The following is an 18,525-nucleotide window of genomic DNA, read 5'->3' on the forward strand; positions in this document are numbered from 1 at the left end:
TTTGGCACCTGCATCAAAGATTAGTTGACTATAAATGTGTGGATTTATTTCTGGGCTCTTTATTCTGTTCCATTAGTTTTCATGTTTGTTTCTATGCTAGCAACACACTGTTTTGATTATTATAGCTTTGTAATGTATTTAGGAACCAGAAAATGTGATGCCTCCAGCTTAGTTCTTCATGCTCAAGACTGCTTTGGCTATTTGGGGTCTTTTGTGGTTCCATACAAACTTTAGGATTGTTTGTTCTATTTCTGTAAAGAATGCCATTGGAATTTTGATAAGAATTGAATCATATGTGATATAAGACCGGGTCTTATATTGATTTTTGCTCCAGGAGGTGCATTGGAACTGATTGTCCGGCTAGGTCTTATTTTCGGGGAAACACAGTATACATATAATTAAGTGCATGTATTTTAGCTGCACTGTTCAAAAAGCTCTGACAAAAGTATACAGTTGTGTAACCCTCATCAAAATCAAGATGGAGAACATTTCCCTTAGTCCCAAAAGCTTCCTTTTTTCATCCTTTCCCAGTCCATTTCTAAATATAGCACCGATCGTCTTTCAATCATTGTATATTTGAACAGTCTTTTCCAGATTTTCATATAAACAGAATCATATGGTAAAAAAAAAAAAAAAAGAATTGCATCATAGATCACTTTGAGTTGTTGGGCATTTTAACAATATTAATTCTTATAAGCCATGAACATGGGATGTCTTTCAATTTATCTGTGTCTTCTTTAATTTCCTTCATCAATGTCTTACAGTTTTCAGTGTACAAGTCTTTACTTTGATTATACATGGAATTGTTTTCATTTCCTTTTTGGATAATGCATTGTTGGCATTTAGAAAGGCTACCAACTTTTCGTATGTTGATTTTGAATCCTACAACTGTACTGAATTCATTTACTAGCTCTAAGTTTTTTGTTATTATTGAGTCTTTAGTGTGTTCTACATATGTGATGCATGCACCATGCATGTATGGTCATGTCATCTGCAAACGAAGATAATTTTACTTCTTTCTTTCCAGTTTGGACGCCTTTGATTTCTTTTTCTGGTCTAATTGCTCTGGCTAGGACTTTTAGTACTATGTTGAATAGAAGTGGCAAGAGAGTGGGCGTCTTTGCCTTGTACCGGATCTTAAAGGGAAAGGTTTCAGTTCTTCCCCATTAATTATGATGTCAGCCGTGGGTTTTTCGTATGTAACCTTTATCGTGTTGAGCTAAGTTCCTTCTATACCTTTTTTATCGGTTTAATCATGAATGAATAATGAATTTGGTCCAATGCTTTTTCTGAATTTATTTGAGGTGATTATGCCATTTTTATCTTTCATTGTGTTAAAGTAGTATATCAAAATGATTGTTTCGTATATGTTGAACCATCCTGGCATCCCAATAAATCCCAATTGGTCATGGCATATAATCCTGTTACTGTACTGTTACATTTGGTTTGCTAGTATTTTATTGAAGATTTTTGCATTTGTGTCCATTGGTATCAGGATGGTGCTGGCCTCATAAAATGAGTTTGGATGTGTTCCCTCTACTGTTTTTTTGTTTTGTTTTGTTTTGTTTTTTTGAAGAGTTTAAGAAGGATTGGTATGGATTCTCCTTTGAGTGTTTGGTAAAAGTCACAGGCAGAGCCATCTGTTCCAGGGCTTTTCTTTGTTTGGAGATTTCTGATTACTACTTGAATCTCCTTATTTCTGTTCCTTTTGTTCCTCTGTTCCTCTGTTTATTTTTTCTTGATTCAGTCTTGTGAAGTTGTACATTTCTAGGAATTTACCCCTATGTCGTTTTTTAAGCCCTACATGTGTGTGATTTATAAGCACTAAAACATCTGGAAAAATACTGTTATTCTAAATTGTTACTAGTCGTGTTCAGGATGGGATTAGACAGAGGTGGCGTAGGGGGACTATGACTGTTTTTACTTCTGTTTTTTACTTTGTTACAAAAATTATACTTCCATGCTGTTTTTAAAAAATCTGTTTTAAAACCACACTCCTGAAATGAATTCCAAGAAGCAATAATTATAACCAATTTTTAGAGGAAGCAGTCAAGTCTCTGTGAGGTGGGGTAACCTCATCATGCAGCTCAGAATTGGTGGTGCATTCGTGTGAATATAAATGTATGCTATGTTTCACAACTTTTTAAAGAGGTTATTGGTTTTTTTTCCCAATTGGGTAACAGAGGTAAAACCTATTGTGTTTCCCTGAACATAAGACCTAGCCGGACAATCAGCTCTAACGCGTCTTTTGGAGCAAAAATTAATGTAAGACTGGGTCTTATTTTACTATATTATAAGACCCTGTCTTCTATAATATAACAATATAATATAAGACTGGGTCTTATATTAATTTTTGCTCACTAGACGCATTAGACGCATTAGAGCTGATTGTCTGGCTAGGTCTTATTTTCAGGGAAACGGTATTTCACTGGAGCCCAGGTCCAAGACTCCTTTTGTTTCCCACACTGCCTGTTGCACAAGGACTCAATAGGCATTGCTGACCTTAATTGAACACAGAGAAAGTCGAGCCCTGCACAATCAATGACCTGCACGGGCTGGTTCATTGAGAGCCTATGCCATCAGCTCTGTCTCCATCAGGACCGCTACTTCTTGCAGGCTCACCAGTTTCCTCTCAGAGGTCACTGGGCTGACTCAGGATCTAACAATTCCCGGCTCGCCCAGAGGCCATGAGGAATATTTACTCCTGCCAGTGGCAGATGTTGGTGCAGCCGGGGAAAGCATGTCGGCCCCTGCAGGGCAGTTTTACTCCTAATAAGGGAAATTCATTTGACACACACTTTAGGGGAAATGTCCTGAGATGGAGCCAGAGCCAGATGGGCAGTGAACTTATGAAAGACACAATTGTTACCGGAAAACATTTACAAATACATATGGGTATTTTTGTATATGGATGTGTATATGTGTGTATGAATGCATTTTACACACAGAGACACACACATGTCCCCAAAATCCTTTCAGTTACAAGATTGTCTTTCCAGTTGTTCTACAATATACTTTACAGTTTACCTTTATGTAGGGTGAATATGCTGTGCCTCACGCATTTTAATGCTAGATTGTTCTTATTATTGTCTTTTTTTCCCTCCTGCCAGGTGCAGCTCATCCACTATAACCATGAATTATATACAAATGTCACAGAAGCTGCAAAGAGCCCAAATGGATTGGTGGTAGTTTCTATATTTATAAAAGTAAGTGTCTTGCATTCCTTTAATCTTCTCTTCTTGTCATTCCACCCCAATCAGAATATCCACTTACAGTCCAGTTGGATCTTAGAAATAACAACAAAGGGTGGTGTCTGGGTCCAAGAAAAGCTGCAGGGTGGTGACTTTTATATCCATGAGATTTATGAAGAATGAGGTCCCTCTCAGTGAGATGCAAAAACGATGGGTTCCGTTTCAGAGCATCAGGGCCTGAGGATTCGGGCAGCTTCTGTCCTAGAGCGAAAAATGGTGCTAGATCCAGGGGCAGGGTTCAGGTGTCACCTGATGCAGAAGAATCAGAAGTATGTAATAGAAGTGGAGGGGCAGGTCACTGACACCCCGGAATTAAAGTCCTACCCTTGGAGAAAGAGGTACAAGGGAAATGTGAGATGTCCTTTCCCTCCAGGTGCTGCCTCCCTCCAGCTTCTTCGCAATTGTATCATCTTCCCCTCTCCCTCTCCCTCATGAGCGCCCCCCACCCACTCCCAGGGACACTTAAGCAAAGACCACCAATGCTAACTTTCTGACACTCCAGGGAGGCTCCACATGTTTCTAACAGTCCACAACAACAACAACAAATCTCCTACCAAGCCAATTCTAATTTGTTAAAAGGTAATTACCTTTAACATTTTGACAGATGGAGGGTGAAACAGGTATGCAAATTTACAGGAAGAAAGAAAGAAAAAAAGAAATTGTCTTTCTAATTGGAAAAAAAAGAGACTAAAAGCAATGTATGGCATTTCCAAAAACTGGCAGTCCCTGTGCTAACTAACCCATCGAGAAGTTTTGGCCCAGACCATTCGCGGAAGTACCCCAATAGGAACTTGGACTCTCATGAAGATGATCAATAGAAATCAAGCATTTTGCCTCTAGGGATTTTGAACCAAGTTCTCGTTCTGACATCATCAATTTTAAGAAGAATGGGCACAGGGCAGCCCAGGCACTACTCCCTGTCTCTCCCCAAAAGCATCATCCTTTGCAACAGGCACTTTGCTCTGCCTGCTCATCCCTCTTAAGACTCTCCGCTTCCTCCTAGCTTCCCCTCCGTCACCTGTATCAGTTTAGAGCTTGTATATTGGGCAGGGGACTTTGTGACACAGGCTGCCCCTGGCCACCAGCACCATATTCCTCTAGCTTGTCATTAGTAAAGACAGGAAGGGACTTTTGCCCAGGGAAGCACATTCTTAGGCTATCATGCTTTCATAATACCTGAGGAGACATCCCAAAGAAATGTGTCCTGCCAGTTCCTGCTCTCCACCTGTTGGCATCGTCACAGACCCTGTTATAACACACAGATTCCTGACTGTCAGGCCCTGAGATCTGTATTTTACATACTTTTTATCATTTAACCCTAATAATAAACCTGTAGGGTGGACATTGGTGTGTCTATCCTGCAGAGGAGGACTGGTGGTTCAGAGACACTCTGGCACTCCACCCAAGTAGCCCATCTAGGAAAGGAACCCAGGTCTTACTTGACTGTAATACTAATGACCTTATTCACCCCCTATGCCTCCCCATCAGAGCTGGGAGAAAGCCACTGGGATGACGAAGAGAGGAAACGACATTTCAACACATCTCCTCCATATCCCCATGCTGCCCACAAGGGCAGGGTAAAGTCTATATTCCTCATCCAGCCCCAGTCATGACATGCATAACCAGCTGGTGCGTTCAACCCAGGCCACACTCACTGTTATGCAGCCTGCAGATCCTTCATCGTATTGGGTCATAAATGTCCAGGCACTCACCTCCCCTGTGGCTTTCCCAGTGTCAGGCCTTCCAGGAGCCACGCCCACATCCACGTGGGCTGCCCCACAATGCCTGTCCTTTGGTGGTGCTTCAGCCTCAGCCTCGGCCCCTGACTTTGGCTCACTTTGCTCTAAGCTCCTGAGCCAGAGAATGCCATCCTGCAAGTGCAGGCACGTTACAGCAGACAGGGTCATTGATATGCCAGGAAGTCAGCCTCCTCAGCAACAAACTGCTGGCGTGTCTCGTAAGCTCTTACAGAAACGCTTGCTCCACTGAGGTGACTGACACACGTCCTGGCTGCCTCCCTGTGGGTTGTTGGGAGGAACTTATGTCTCCGACCCTGAGGATGAAAGGGTCGTTCTTTCCCTGGGCGAACCTGAAGCTTTCTGTTTAGATTTCAAAGTAAGCCACGACATTTCTATCTTTGTCCAACATAACCAACTTTCAGATGTTCCACAGTGAGTTATCCAGCCTGTGACTCATCTTTCACTCATCCCAAAGCACTGGCTGAGTGTGGACTCAGGCCGGCCCTGTGCTAGGCACTGGAACCTGGAAAGGAGATGGACAGAAGCCCCTTGGTCTCTAGAGGCCCACCCCCTCGGGCGGGCCTCCCCTCTTTCTGATCTTTCTGCCTCCTGTTCCCAGCTCCCTGCAGGATAGGCAGGAACAGAAAATGAGAGGCCACACATCAGGGTCGGCTGAGCCCTAGAGATGTCACCCTGGCGAATAGCTGAGCCATAGACGGCTGGAGTTGTTGGGTAAAATAAGAGACTTGTTTATCTGTGGGTTTTCTTTATCTCAGTCCCTTCCTAATCCCCCATCCTTCCCATGACCACAGGGAACTGAAATTTGGCTGTAATTGCTGCTCAACCACACACCATTAACTTCCCACTTAAGCTCACTTATACCCAGTACTACATATTTTATCCTCTCACCCACGCAGTCAGCACACGGGAGCCCACAAATCATCTGCGTGCACTTTGGAAATTTTTCAATTATTTTTAATAGGCTCAAAAGGGTCCAGTCCCAACGTTAACACTGCCCAGTCTCACTGGATACCAGGAGCCCAAGGCACCTGATTAAGAGACATGACAGATTCCTTACCTGCCACGACATTATATTTTGGCTCTCCTCCTGCATGGGGTGCGTCAGCACACACAGGTAGCTTCAGGCTATCTTTTAAACGGCCGAAGAAGATGGGAAAGTAGAAGTTGGATTTGGCACTAAGGGTTCTGGGGCACGGCAGACTTTTCTCCATTTGTGGGTGGTTCTTTCACAAACTCCACTGCGGATTGCCACTCACCAAGATGCCCTTGGTGTGTGTCTCACCACAACACACCCAGGAAACTGTGGGAAAGGAGAGACAGATGGCAGGAAAATAAACAGTCTGTGCTTTCTCCAAACTAAAAATTACCTGTTGCTTATCTAATAATAATAATCATCTGCTGCAGTTTTTCCAAACCTCAGAATAAATCAGATTTAAAATGTTGATGTGTCACAACATCCGATTAACAGCTGAGGCATAAATTACAGAGCAGGGCTGAGCCACGTGAGGTAGGAGAGGAATGACTAGGATGAACAACGGGACCTTGGAAAAGGCTGAGTAACATGGGGTTTTTAGGAAAACTGTGTCCACGGCTATGTGGGGGCACATCACAGTCTCCAAATGGTGGTCCCCTGGCTTAAGTCCCTTGACACTTGGCTTGTTCTCCCAAAGAAGAAATTTGGAGACCTAAGGGTATGGGCATAAAACGGGAACTGATCCCCGAACATCTAATACAAGGTTTGGCCCATAATGGACACCTGATAAATATTTATTGGATGTATGGATGTATAGATGCCTGGATGGATGGATGGATGGATGGATGGATGGATGGATGGATGGATGGATGGATGGAATGGCTTATGACATAGTCAATTTATGCAATAATAAGCAGTGATATAATAAGTTTCTATATTACTTCTTAGAGATTTGTTTTCATCTCCTGATACCTCTGTTCTGGGTGCTCTTTCTTTCTCACTCTCTATTAACTCTATTACTATCCCCTTCCTAACATGTCACTCTCTACCTTCTTAAAACCCTTTGATGTTTCCACATACCCACAGCATAGAGTTTAAATGTCCTAACATTGAATGTCCAGACTTTCAAAGCCTGACATGAGCTAGCCCCTGCCGACCCCTTTAGCCTCCCCTCCCACCCTCAGCTACAACTGAGGATGTAGTCTCAGTTACATAGTCTCAGCCGCAACTACACTGAAATACTTGCCTGAGCATGGCTTGTTCTCCCAGGGCAGTGTATGCACACATGTTTTTCTGTATGTACTGTTTATCTTGACCTTTACTTCTTTTCCACACTACCACCAAAGCACTCTGTTCACTTCCTCCGATCCTTCCAGAATCAGCACATGCCTTACTTAGCTCCCCAAATTTTCTATGGGCATGGCCGTCCTCTAACATCATCACACCTGTGACTCTATCATAGTACTGTTTGTACTATATTATAACCACTGGTTTACTTACCAGTCTTCTCTCTCTAGACTGGGGTTTCTGGAGGACAGAGTCTATCTTTGATCTCTGAATTTCCAGCCATCATAGCGTTTGGCATGTGGAAGGCACCTAGGAAATATGAATGAATAAGTGAATGCATGGACACAATGTTTATCCTAGGATAGTACTGCCCGGTCATTAATGTTTTCTCTTCTTCCCTAGGTTTCTGATTCATCAAACCCATTTCTTAATCGAATGCTCAACAGAGATACTATCACAAGAATAACATATAAAAGTAAGTATGGTTCAATTTCCTATACAACTCTTCTATAAAGGTTACTCCTGTCTGAAGGCAGAAAGCAGAACTGATGCTCTCCAAGGGAGCCTTTCCGCCTCATGATCCTTTAATGCTATAGATGGTCACTCTGCAGTCAGGGTTGGCTAAGAAGCAGCTCGTTTCAAACCCAAGACCCTGGGTGTCTTTGTCACCCACGCCTGTCTATGGCGATAACGATTATTTTGATGATGGTCTTCGTTATCCTATGGCTTGGTAATGAGCCGGGAGACTCTACTAGCTGACAAACTCCACCATGTCTGTTGGCCATATTGGGATCTTTGCCAATTATGGGATGGAAAAGGCATTCATCAGGTAGTTTGGATCCAACCTCAGTACCCAGAGAGGCCCTAAGTTGGACTAGATCTCCCTCTCTGTGTCGCTGGGTCTCCTTCAGTCGGAGTCACGGTGGCATCTTTCTTTTTTTGAAATGAGCTTGGGAACCATCTCTCCGCTTGAATTTTTTGGAATAGTTTGAGAAGAATAGATTTTAATTCTCCTTTGAATGTTTGGTAAAATTCACCTGTGAAAACATCTGTTCTAGGACTTTTATTTGTTGGGTGTTTTTTGATTACTGATTTAATTTCATTGGTAGTAATCCGTCTGTGCAGGTATTTTTTTCTTGTTGATTCAGTCTTGGAAGATTATATGTTCTAGGAATTTACCCATTTCTTCCAGGTTGTCCAATTTGTTGGCATATAATTGTTTGTAGTGTTTTCTTAATAATCCTTTATATTTTTGTGGTGTCAATGATCACTTCTCTTTTTTTTTTCAGTTTTTGTCAATTGAAATTTATTGGGGTGACAATGGTCAACAAAACTACATAAGTTTCAAGTATACAATTCTATAACCCATCATCTGTATATTGCATTATGTGTTCACCACCCAGAGTCAGTTCTCCTTCCATCACCATATATTTGACCCCTTTTACCCTCTTCTACCATCCCCCACCCCCTTACCCTCTGGTAACCACTAAACTGTTGTCTGTGCCTATGAGTATTTGTTTCTTCATTTGTTTGTCTTGTTCCTTTGTTGCTTTTAGTTTTATATCCCACATATGAGTGAAGTCATATGGTTCTGTACTTTTTCTGTCTGATATTTCGCTTAGCATAATACTCTCAAGATCCATCCATGTTGTCACAAATGGCACTATTTTATCTTTTCTTACCGCCGAATAGTATTCCATTGTGTATATATACCACATCTTCTTTATCCAGTCATCTATCGAAGGACACTTCGGTTATTTCCATGTCTTGGCCACCGTAATAATGCTGCAATGAACATCAGAGCACATATATCTTTATGGATAAATTTTTTCAGAACTTTTTGGGTAGAAACCCTGGAGGTAGATTGCTGGGTCATATGATAACTCTATTCTTAATTTTTTAAGGAACCTTCGTACTGTTTTCCATAGCAGCTGTACCAATTTACATTCCCAACGACAGTGTATGAGGGTTCCTTTTTCTCCGCAGTCTCGCCAACACTTGTTATTGTTTGTCTTGTCGATGATAGCCATTCTAACCAGTGTGGGTGGTATTTCATTGTGCTTTGGATTTGCATTTCCCTAGTAGCTAATGAAGTTGAACATTTTTTCATATATCTGTGGGCCGTTTGTATGTCTTGTTGGGAGAAGCTTCTGTGCCTGTCCTCTGCCTATTTTTTAATTGGATTGGTTGTCTTTTTGCGGTTGAGTTCTGTGAGTTCCTTATGTATTTTGGATATTAGCTCCTTCTCAGAGGCATTGTTTGCAAACATCTTCTCCCGTTCGGTTGCTGACATCTTTCTTCATCTTATGTATGACGCACTGATCTAGAGGACTCTGTCCAGCTTTCTTAGGTTTCCAGAGTGTTTTATCCCTAGAGTCTTTAAGCACAAAAGAGAGAACAGTACAAAATCAAAAGGGAAAAGAGGGAAATTGTGCTGCTGTCATTCACAGCAATCCCAGAAGTTTCAGAATTTGGGAAAAGTTACGTGAAACAGCACACACCATAAGATGAAAGAAGTCAGTACAAAACAAACAAACAAACAAATAAAAAACGAAAACCAATTAACCTAATTGGGAGTGAGCAGGAAAGTGGGATTCAAGTCCCAACTTTGTCCTTAAGCAAGGAACTTCCTCACTTGGACTCTATTTCCTCATCTATAGAGTGAAGAAGTTGAACTTCAGGTTTCTAAGGTCCTTCAATCTCTAGGATTCTGAATCGCAAAAGTTAAAAGCAGCGTGCAAACATTCTAACACCTCACATCCCCTTGGAATGTCCTCCACCACTGAGAAGTTCAGCTGCACCTGCTGCCTCTGCTTCCCACGGTGATGTGGGAAAGACAGAGAGAATGCTTTCAGGTCTCCGCTTGGACTGCTGGAGGGAGTGTGTGGAGAACCCTTTCCTCAGTCATTTATTCATTCGTTCAGCAAACATTCCCTGCACACCTGCCCCTTGACAGACACGAGGCGAGGCTCCCTGAATAAACAGATGGGCCAGGCACGAGCCCTTCCCACAGGTTCTCACTGCCAAGGCTCTTCCATATGAAGAGATAGATTGGGGTGGGGACAGGCAGTGGGAGTGATGAATGAACCTGGAGAATTACTTTCCACCTAGATAATCATCACCTAAAGAATGAACTAAGTTACCTCCAGGACTACCCTGCCCTTCCTCATCAGTACCCCTATGGAGTCCTCTCTAAATGCACACGTAGTTTGCCCAGCTAAGGAAGACATTTCTGCCACATGTGCAAATAGCACATTTGATAACCTCCCATAAAACATTATTAGTCTTTTAACTTTTTTGATTAAAAAAGCATGAAAATTAAATAAACTGTTTTCAAATAATCTTGAATTTGCAGTTTAGAGACCATGAAAAGCCGTGAAATCACACATTAAGTCCCAACACATAGTCTAACACATTGCCAGCTGCAGAGTCCATCATTAGCGGGACATTCCTCCCTGCCCCACCCCCAGCACTGGTCTGATTAATATGAAGTGACTGCTGCTGAAAAAGAAAGCATCCACGTGGATCTGTGCGATGGAAAGGTGTCCTCGGGAACACATATGGATTCTGGTGCAAATAGGGGCTGGACAGCCAGGGTAACAGAGCTTGTTGGGACCAGTGATGGATGGCTGTTTGGTGGCTAAGGGAAACTTCAACTTCATCTATTTCAAATGAAGTGTCCCTGCTGACTGCCACCCCCAGGGGGCCTGTGGGAACTGAGAAGGGCACACGCTGGCAATAGCGAAAGCAGGTATCAATGTTAAAACCCAAGACCTTCCTTCATTTGTTCACTCACCCTGCAAATATTTATTGAGTGGCTCCTGAGTGCAAGGATATAGAGAGATCAATAGAACAGGTTTCCTGTCCACATGGCCCACATTCTAGAGTTAGAGAGACAGACATATCATAGTGTATTATAAGGATTGGTGTAACAAGTTCAATGTTAAAAATACAAAGATAATTCTTTTGGATCATTGAAAATAATGCTTAGAATTACATGGCAAGGTTGCACAAAGCAGGTGCCATTCAAATAAAGACTGGATAGGAATAATTATTTGCTGGGGAAAGAAAGAAAAGAGGAAGGGAGGGAAAGAGGGAGGGAGAGAGACAGAAGGAGGGAGGGAGGAAGGAAGATAGAGAGAAGGAAGGATGGAGGGAGGGAGGGATGGAGGGAGGGAGGGAGGGAAGAAGGGAGGAAAGAAGGAAGGGAGGGAGGGAAAACGACAGAGAGAAGGAAGGAGGGAGGACATTGTAAGCCTCTAGACCAAGATCCAAAGCAAGGAGACCATTAGAAGGACTAGAAAGAGTTCAAAGGGAGGAAGTATCTTCATCAGCTCTTTGTCTAACAGTAGACCCAGTAAACATTGGTGATGGCCTGAATTAATGGAGGAATAAATTGCCCCCTGTGGTAGCAGTGATGGGGCAGCAGAATGGCAGGAAAGATGCTCTGGAGCCAGACTTTGAAGGGTCTTGATGTCATGCTGAGGAAGGTATGCAGAAGGTGTATTTAAAGAAATGCCCTCAGCACCTCTTGAGACACCCTTCTAGAAATGCAAATAGAAGAGAGCAGGAACCCCTCCTCCTTCTGCCCCTCATAATCTATCCATCTGGGCCACGGGAAAATACAGGAAAATAAAGAGACTCCCATGGGGAGAGGTAACTGCTTTAGGCCCCCTAATCACAGGTATTTTGTGCTCTTACACTCATTGGGGAATAATGGAGGTGTTCCCAGTTGCACATTTATCACGTACCTAAAGGAGTGACACCGCAGGGATAATGATGACCCCTACATGTGGGAATGGTCTAGACGCCACTATGCCCAGAACACTGTGGCTGAACAGATTGATTTGCTCAGCAGGAAAGCGCCAGCACTCTTCCCTCCAGCTAAACTCCCTGAGGCAGCCAGCCTGTGGAAGGTTGGCCAGGCAGCAAGCAGGGGGTTTTCTGAAACAGAAGTCACTCACTGGGACACAGCCAGTAGGTGGGAAATACAAGCCTGGAAGTCTCTCCAGAGTCTCTGCAGGAGGCAGCAGGTGATGCTGGCATCAGCCCACGAATTCCAGTTGAGAGGAGGACAACGCCACCTGCTCGGCCATGCCTACTTCTATACTTCTAAGATACAAATAAATCCATTTCCCCCCCACTGCCACCCAACCACACTACCCAGGGACACATGACTTCAACCCCCACCCCATCTCTCAACAAGCCCCTTCTGCTGCTGCAACACAGAATTACAGCCCAGCGCAATTTCAGTTTGCCCCGTCACTTAGATGTGGCACCCACTCTGTAACAGGCTGAGCTGCAGGAGTATGGAAGTGATGCTAACAGAGCACTTTCTGTACTCCAGGTTCTGTGCCAAGAGCTTTCCAGAGAGTACCTTTCCCAGTGCACACAAAGTACCTACCTTCAAAATAGGTATGATTGCTATCCCAGTTTGCAGATGAGGAAACCAAGGCTCCAAGAAGTGAAGTCGATTGACAAGGACACACATCTAGGAAGTGGCCATTAAGTCAGCAATGTCTGCATAATAAACAAGCATTCAGTGATAAGCATTGAGGTCTCACTGGATCTGCGGGTCAGTGGTGGCTCTGCTCCCAGCTACAGGACTGCAGGCCAGCTCAGCCAGCGTGGCTCCACGAGGCTCTCATTTTTCATGAAATTTGTCGGCATGTCTTTCTCTTAATTCCAGCTTTGGTTCAGTTTGAAGAGCGATCTTTTTGCTTTTTTGCATTGGTCTGCACTCGGGAAGGACATAAAGTAACCACAGAACTGGAGAGCACTTTAAAAGTTCAGGCTCATGCCATCCTAAGCTCTCTGCAACTCCTGTCTGTCCCCTGGCACGGGACCACCAATGGAAATCAGTGTCACCCAGAGGGACATAGTGGCACTGGCATTATTAGTATACATAGTAGCCAGAGAAGTCATGGCTACCTTCCCCATCAGCCTTTCCCTCAGAGGCCACTGTCAGGAGAATCAATTTAAGACTTTAAGCAGAGAATGACATGATCCACAGACAAACGGATCTCTGTGTTTGTTTGGTAAAGAACAGACTAGAGAGGGGTAAGGATAAGATTTGGGAGATGATGGCAGCAATCCAAATGACGAGACAGTGCTGATGATGACTAGGCTAATGTGGGGGCCGTGGGGAGAAAGGATTTGGTCTCTTTTGAAGGAAGAGCCAAGAGATGTCTTTATAGATCATTTGGAAGAAGTCCAGAATGACTGCAAGGTTTTTAGCCTGAGCGACTGGAAGGAAGGCATTTCCATCAACTGAGATGGGAAGACTGTGGATGAGGTATATTTGTGGGTGGGAAGGGAATTCAACGTTTCAAACAAGCTTGAGATGTCTATGGGGCAGGCAAGAAAAGGTGTGGAGTAAGCAGCTGGATATAGGCGTCTGGATTTCAGGAGAGAGAATTGAAGATATAAATGTGGAAGTCACTGGGATCCAGATGGCATTTAAACTGGGGGGTAATCACGGGAGTGAGAATAAATAGAGAAGAGAGGCGGACACATCCTCACTTTTGAAAGAGCAGCTCCAATCCTCATGACTTAGGACTGCAAATCATTTCTAAAGATATCTTTTAAATCCCACCCTGGAAGAGGCTCTTGTGTGTCTGCCTCATCCGCTAGCTGAGGAGGTGTGAGGAGGCGAGAGCAAGCATGCGAGCATGGTGGAAGCATCACCACCAAACAGCAGCTTACATGGACACAGTCCATTTGTTTGGTTGGATGATAGATTAGATGACGGGGGGGAAAGGAATTGTGCAAAATCAGTGTGTTGAGCCAGTTAAGAAAATCGATGCCAGGGAATCCATAAAAGGAAGAACGAAGGAGAATCTTGCCAAAAGGCTGGGAAGCCAGATATCAAGCTGGTAAAACCCACTATACTATGGGAAACAAAGTATTTAGTGCAGAGAGATGGAACGAAGCAGACTTGGGCTCCGGGCTACCACTGCCTTTGCTGTGTAGCTGCAGACAAGTTTCTTAACATCTCTGTGATAACGATTTCTTTATCAATAAAGTGAAGATATTAATACTGGTGTTAAGAAGGTTGGGGTGAGGACTAAGCATGGTAATGAAGCAATTGACCAGACAATGACTGTTGTAAACTAGGTGGGTAATTTTGTGTGTTCCTAAGTTGTCCGAAACTCCGTGGTCCTGAAAGGTGGGAGGTAGGTCACACTTTGATGCCAAATAAAAAATAGGATCAAGATAAATACAGTACAGGGTACCCAGGCAACCACTGGCTTTCTTTGAATGAAGCCCAGTTTCTGTGTGTGAACCCATGCAGTTGATAGTGATGGGTTAATGAGGTGCCACGACTTTCCTGGGAAGTGTAGATTTCATGTGTCTGAGCAAATTTTATAGAACACTGTCACTAACCCAGACCAACAATGGAAAAGACCAGCCTGAATTAATTTCAGGTTGAATTTACAAAGTCTTCTACAGAAAATCTATTTTATTAAAGTTAGATGCCCCTTCAACAGATTGAGGGTCAGGACTGAAATCATGACATTGAAAAAATGGATTCTCTGAATAGATTTTTCTGGAGGAGATATTGGTCATTTACTCAAATTATTTTAATTTTTTTAATGTAATGTTTTCGAATACTGTCAATATCCCTCCGTTTTCCTTGTGTTAATTAATTAGCAGGCACAGAGCCCTGATTATATAAAAGGTAACATTCATATCATTTTAGTATCCACTTGACTTCATCAAACTAGCATTATTTTTTTTTAATTTTATGATATTTTAAAGTGGTAAAACCAGTGACCAGTGAAGTGCAAAAGAGCATTCTTAAATGGGTGAGAGGGACTCATGATTAGGACACTACATACAAATGAATTCTTTCTTCCAATGTCCCAGGACAGTGTATCATTTTGGTAGCTTCTCTTTCTGTTTCCCATACTCCATTCATGTCATAGAGAGTAAATATAATGGTGAACTTCAGTCCAATAAGAATCCAAAAGATCACAGATTCCAAATTTTAAAGGATCTGGCTATTGTCTTACTATATTTCCTCTACGGAAATAAAGGCACAGCTGAAGGCTTTTGGAGGAGAGATTTTCAACATGGTGTTTTAACACCCAGTGTGAGCCCCTTTTAAAACTTCTTTTTTAGCTTTGCCTATTAGTAACTTTGCTTCAATCCCCCCACCCCCACCCAGACGAAAAGATGGATGTGTAGGTAAGTGCCTTATACTTCTCAGTTCCTCAGGAAGTGTTCTGTGCACCCGCTCCTCAGAAAAACGCTGTGTTGAACGTGATGAAATATCACTGGGGATTTGAAGCATACTGCTCCTGGTGCCGTTCTCTATGCTTAATTGAACTTGTACTTTCATTTCAAGTGAATGGCTTCGGAAATGTTTTCACAGAATGCGAAATGCAGCACGCCCCTTCCCATGGTGCAATCTAAGTAGTAACTGAAGTCAGTGGAAAAAAAAAAAAGGAGCAGCTTACCTCCATGAATCCAGTTCTCGGAGGCTCTTTTTCTCATTTATTGTTTGCGTAAAACAAAAACAAAAAAAAATCATATTACTTTCTGCTTTAGTAATTGCCTTTTTTTCATTTCAGTTGAATGTGCCCCAGATTACAAGGGGAAATGTCGTTCTATGTGAGAAAATTGCCAAGTAGTTCCATATTGATCAGAAGCGAGTCCGGTATTGATCTCTGGAATTGCCAAGCCTTTTTCTCATTGGCATTGTTCTCTTTGAATGGGAACTGCATGAGCAGGAAGCCAGGCAAAGTTAAATCTCATCAGTGGTCCACATAAGTAACTGCAATGCATTTAACAGAGGCTGTCGTTAAAGCGCTGATTAAGGGAAGATTCCCCCATTGTGCGGTTCTAGGTATTTCATCACAGTGTTTCTCTTTAAAAAGAAAACAATTTTAAGTCAGCTTGGGAATTGTGTCTATGACTAAGAACTCAACATGACATAATTGATAGACAGCAAGAGCATATCATAAAGTCAAGAGCACAGCTATCAACTTCTACAGCCATTTGAAAGAATAAAATTGGGCTGTAAATGGTGCATAAATATTCTGTCCTTATTGATTACCCAAGGGATTTTCTTGCGCTATAAAGATGTAGCCAACACATAAAACACTACAACACTGTCATACCAAAAATTTGACCTACTTAAGACAAACTTGTCTGTGTAGACTTGTTTCTGTTGAAGGGCATTTGGGAGTTTATAGATTTGTTTTTTAACCTGAAGATGACTTTAGCTATATCCAAAATAGTCTGGTGCCTCCAAGCAAGAGGTTATGTGACTTAGCCCTGAAGGAGGAAGAAGTTACTGGCAAAGCCACAATTAGAACTTAAACTTGAGTTAAGACCCCTTCTCGAAGTCCTCTATATGCTATATTCTCCTTAGATAGATGATGATGAGAGATAGACTGATATAGAGATCGATAGAAGATAGATAGATAGATAGATGATAGATTATAGATACATAGATAGATAGATAGATAGATAGATAGATAGACCTCTCTTTAAAGCTAGCCATGAAAATTTATTTGAACTTCTGCCATCACTTCTCAGTAACTCCTTAAAGCAAGCGAGCAGAGGCAGGCGTGATCACCCGGCTGGCCTCGGAGCTTCACCCCACATTTGTATTTCTCTACTCATAAACAGCTCTGACCTCCTCTGGATCTTTGCCACTCTTACTACGGAATAGAGCCATGAGAGTTTGGAAAGCAGAATCCACTTGCCAGTGCATTAGTTCTTAGGGTCCTTTTGGTCTACAGTGCCAAAGCAATTCTTTTTTGCAGGCTTCTGCATGAACGAGGTAGTCTGTGGGTGATAATTCCTGTTCTGATGAGCCATGGAAGACACCCCAGTGTTCCTTGACACTAGGACTGAAAACTGCTGGATTTGCCCGTAGTCTTTTCTTGGGTTCCACTGTTTCTATCCTGCCAAACACAGCAAGCTAGTCTCCATAGGGAGAAAAGAAGATGTAAAAAGGTAGCGTGTGGTTCTCAAATTCCAATCCCTAAAAGATAAAACCCTGATTTAATGGCAGGCTTCAAGTCAGAGTGGTCAGTCATGAGGACAAACCTTACATGTTAAATAAATACACACCAATTATGTCAATGTAAATACGTATGAGGGTTCAGGCGTGGTTGGTGTAGAAACACAGTAATGCCATATGGAGACAGGCAACACTCTCCGTGGCACTCTGCTATCCCGGGGTGTGATTTATATGGGGTGATGGTGGGCAGCATCGCCTCCAGCCTGTTAATGGTACAGACTGGAGCTGACAGATCTGACAGATGATGTTGCCTCTTCCTCCCTTAGTTTATGCCCAGCACCGCCAGCAGATGGAGCTGCTGGACAGAAACCCTCTCGTCCATGCATTCAATTAATCTCTATTGAGCATCCACTCAATAGTGGACCCCATGATGGGACTTGGGGATTCACAGATAAAAGATGGAAACCTTTTTCCCAAAGGATAAGTTTAGGGAGGACATTTTTAAAAAGTAAGTGATTGTTGGCAACCTAATTCAGTAAATATGGTGAAAAAGGAAGGCACCAAACCAGCTGAGGAGAGCCAGGAGGCCTCAAGGAGGTCAAGCAGTGGTTATCCTGGAGAAACTGGGCAAGGACACCCCAGGAAGGCTGGAGTGGCATCAATGCTACCCAGCATCACTGAGTACTTACCAGGCCTTGTGCAAAGTAATTGAAAAGCATGATCTCATTTGTTCCTCAGACAAACCTCTCTTAGTCATTTCAGAGTGCTATAAGAAAATACCATGTAAATCCCAGACATTTACTTCTCACAGTTCTGGAGGCTGAATGTCCAAGATCAGGGTGCCAGCATGGTTGAATCCTGGGGTGAGAAGCCTCTTCTGGGTTTCAGAATTCTTGCTGCGTTCTCACATGGCAGAAAGAGGGTGAGAGAACCCTCTGAGTCCCTTTTATAGGAGCACAAATGTCATTCATGGGGGCTCCACTCTCAAGACCTAATCACCTCCCAAAGGCCCCACTTCCTAAAATCATCCCATTAAGGGTTAGGACATCAACATATGAACTGGGGGGGGGGGTCACACATTCAGTCCACTGTCTAGTCCTATCTGCATACAACAAATGTGGAAACTGAAGCTCAGATGGTCACCTGCATATCCAAGGTCACCCGATGGGGAGCAGCAGAATCAGCCCTCACATTCACTCTCACATCTGAATTCAAAGCTTATACCCTCCACACTGGGTCTCTCCAAGTTCTGTAGTGTGAGGAAATAAAAAGGGCAAA

General features: G+C 43.0%; 1 protein-coding gene and 1 long non-coding RNA gene across 2 annotated transcripts in view; one reads left to right on the forward strand and one right to left on the reverse strand.

Annotated features, from left to right (window-relative positions):
• Positions 1–18,525, forward strand: part of CA10 (carbonic anhydrase 10) — a 444,734-nt gene that overhangs the window by 417,169 nt on the left and 9,040 nt on the right. Inside the window, exons 5-6 of the mRNA XM_081028824.1 lie at positions 3,111–3,206; positions 7,674–7,746. Of these exons, the coding sequence (XP_080884950.1) occupies positions 3,111–3,206; positions 7,674–7,746 (169 nt within the window). The remainder of the gene's footprint in view (positions 1–3,110; positions 3,207–7,673; positions 7,747–18,525) is intronic.
• LOC308488768 lies at positions 3,177–17,464 on the reverse strand. The gene is made up of 5 exons (XR_013991949.1): positions 15,734–17,464; positions 12,676–12,791; positions 7,485–7,580; positions 6,069–6,311; positions 3,177–3,500 (listed from the first exon to the last, which is right to left on the reverse strand). It is a non-coding gene; the product is annotated as an uncharacterized lncRNA (long non-coding RNA).

Source organism: Rhinolophus hipposideros (genome assembly GCF_964194185.1).
Source record: "Rhinolophus hipposideros genome assembly, chromosome: 20".
NCBI lineage: Eukaryota > Metazoa > Chordata > Mammalia > Chiroptera > Rhinolophidae > Rhinolophus > Rhinolophus hipposideros.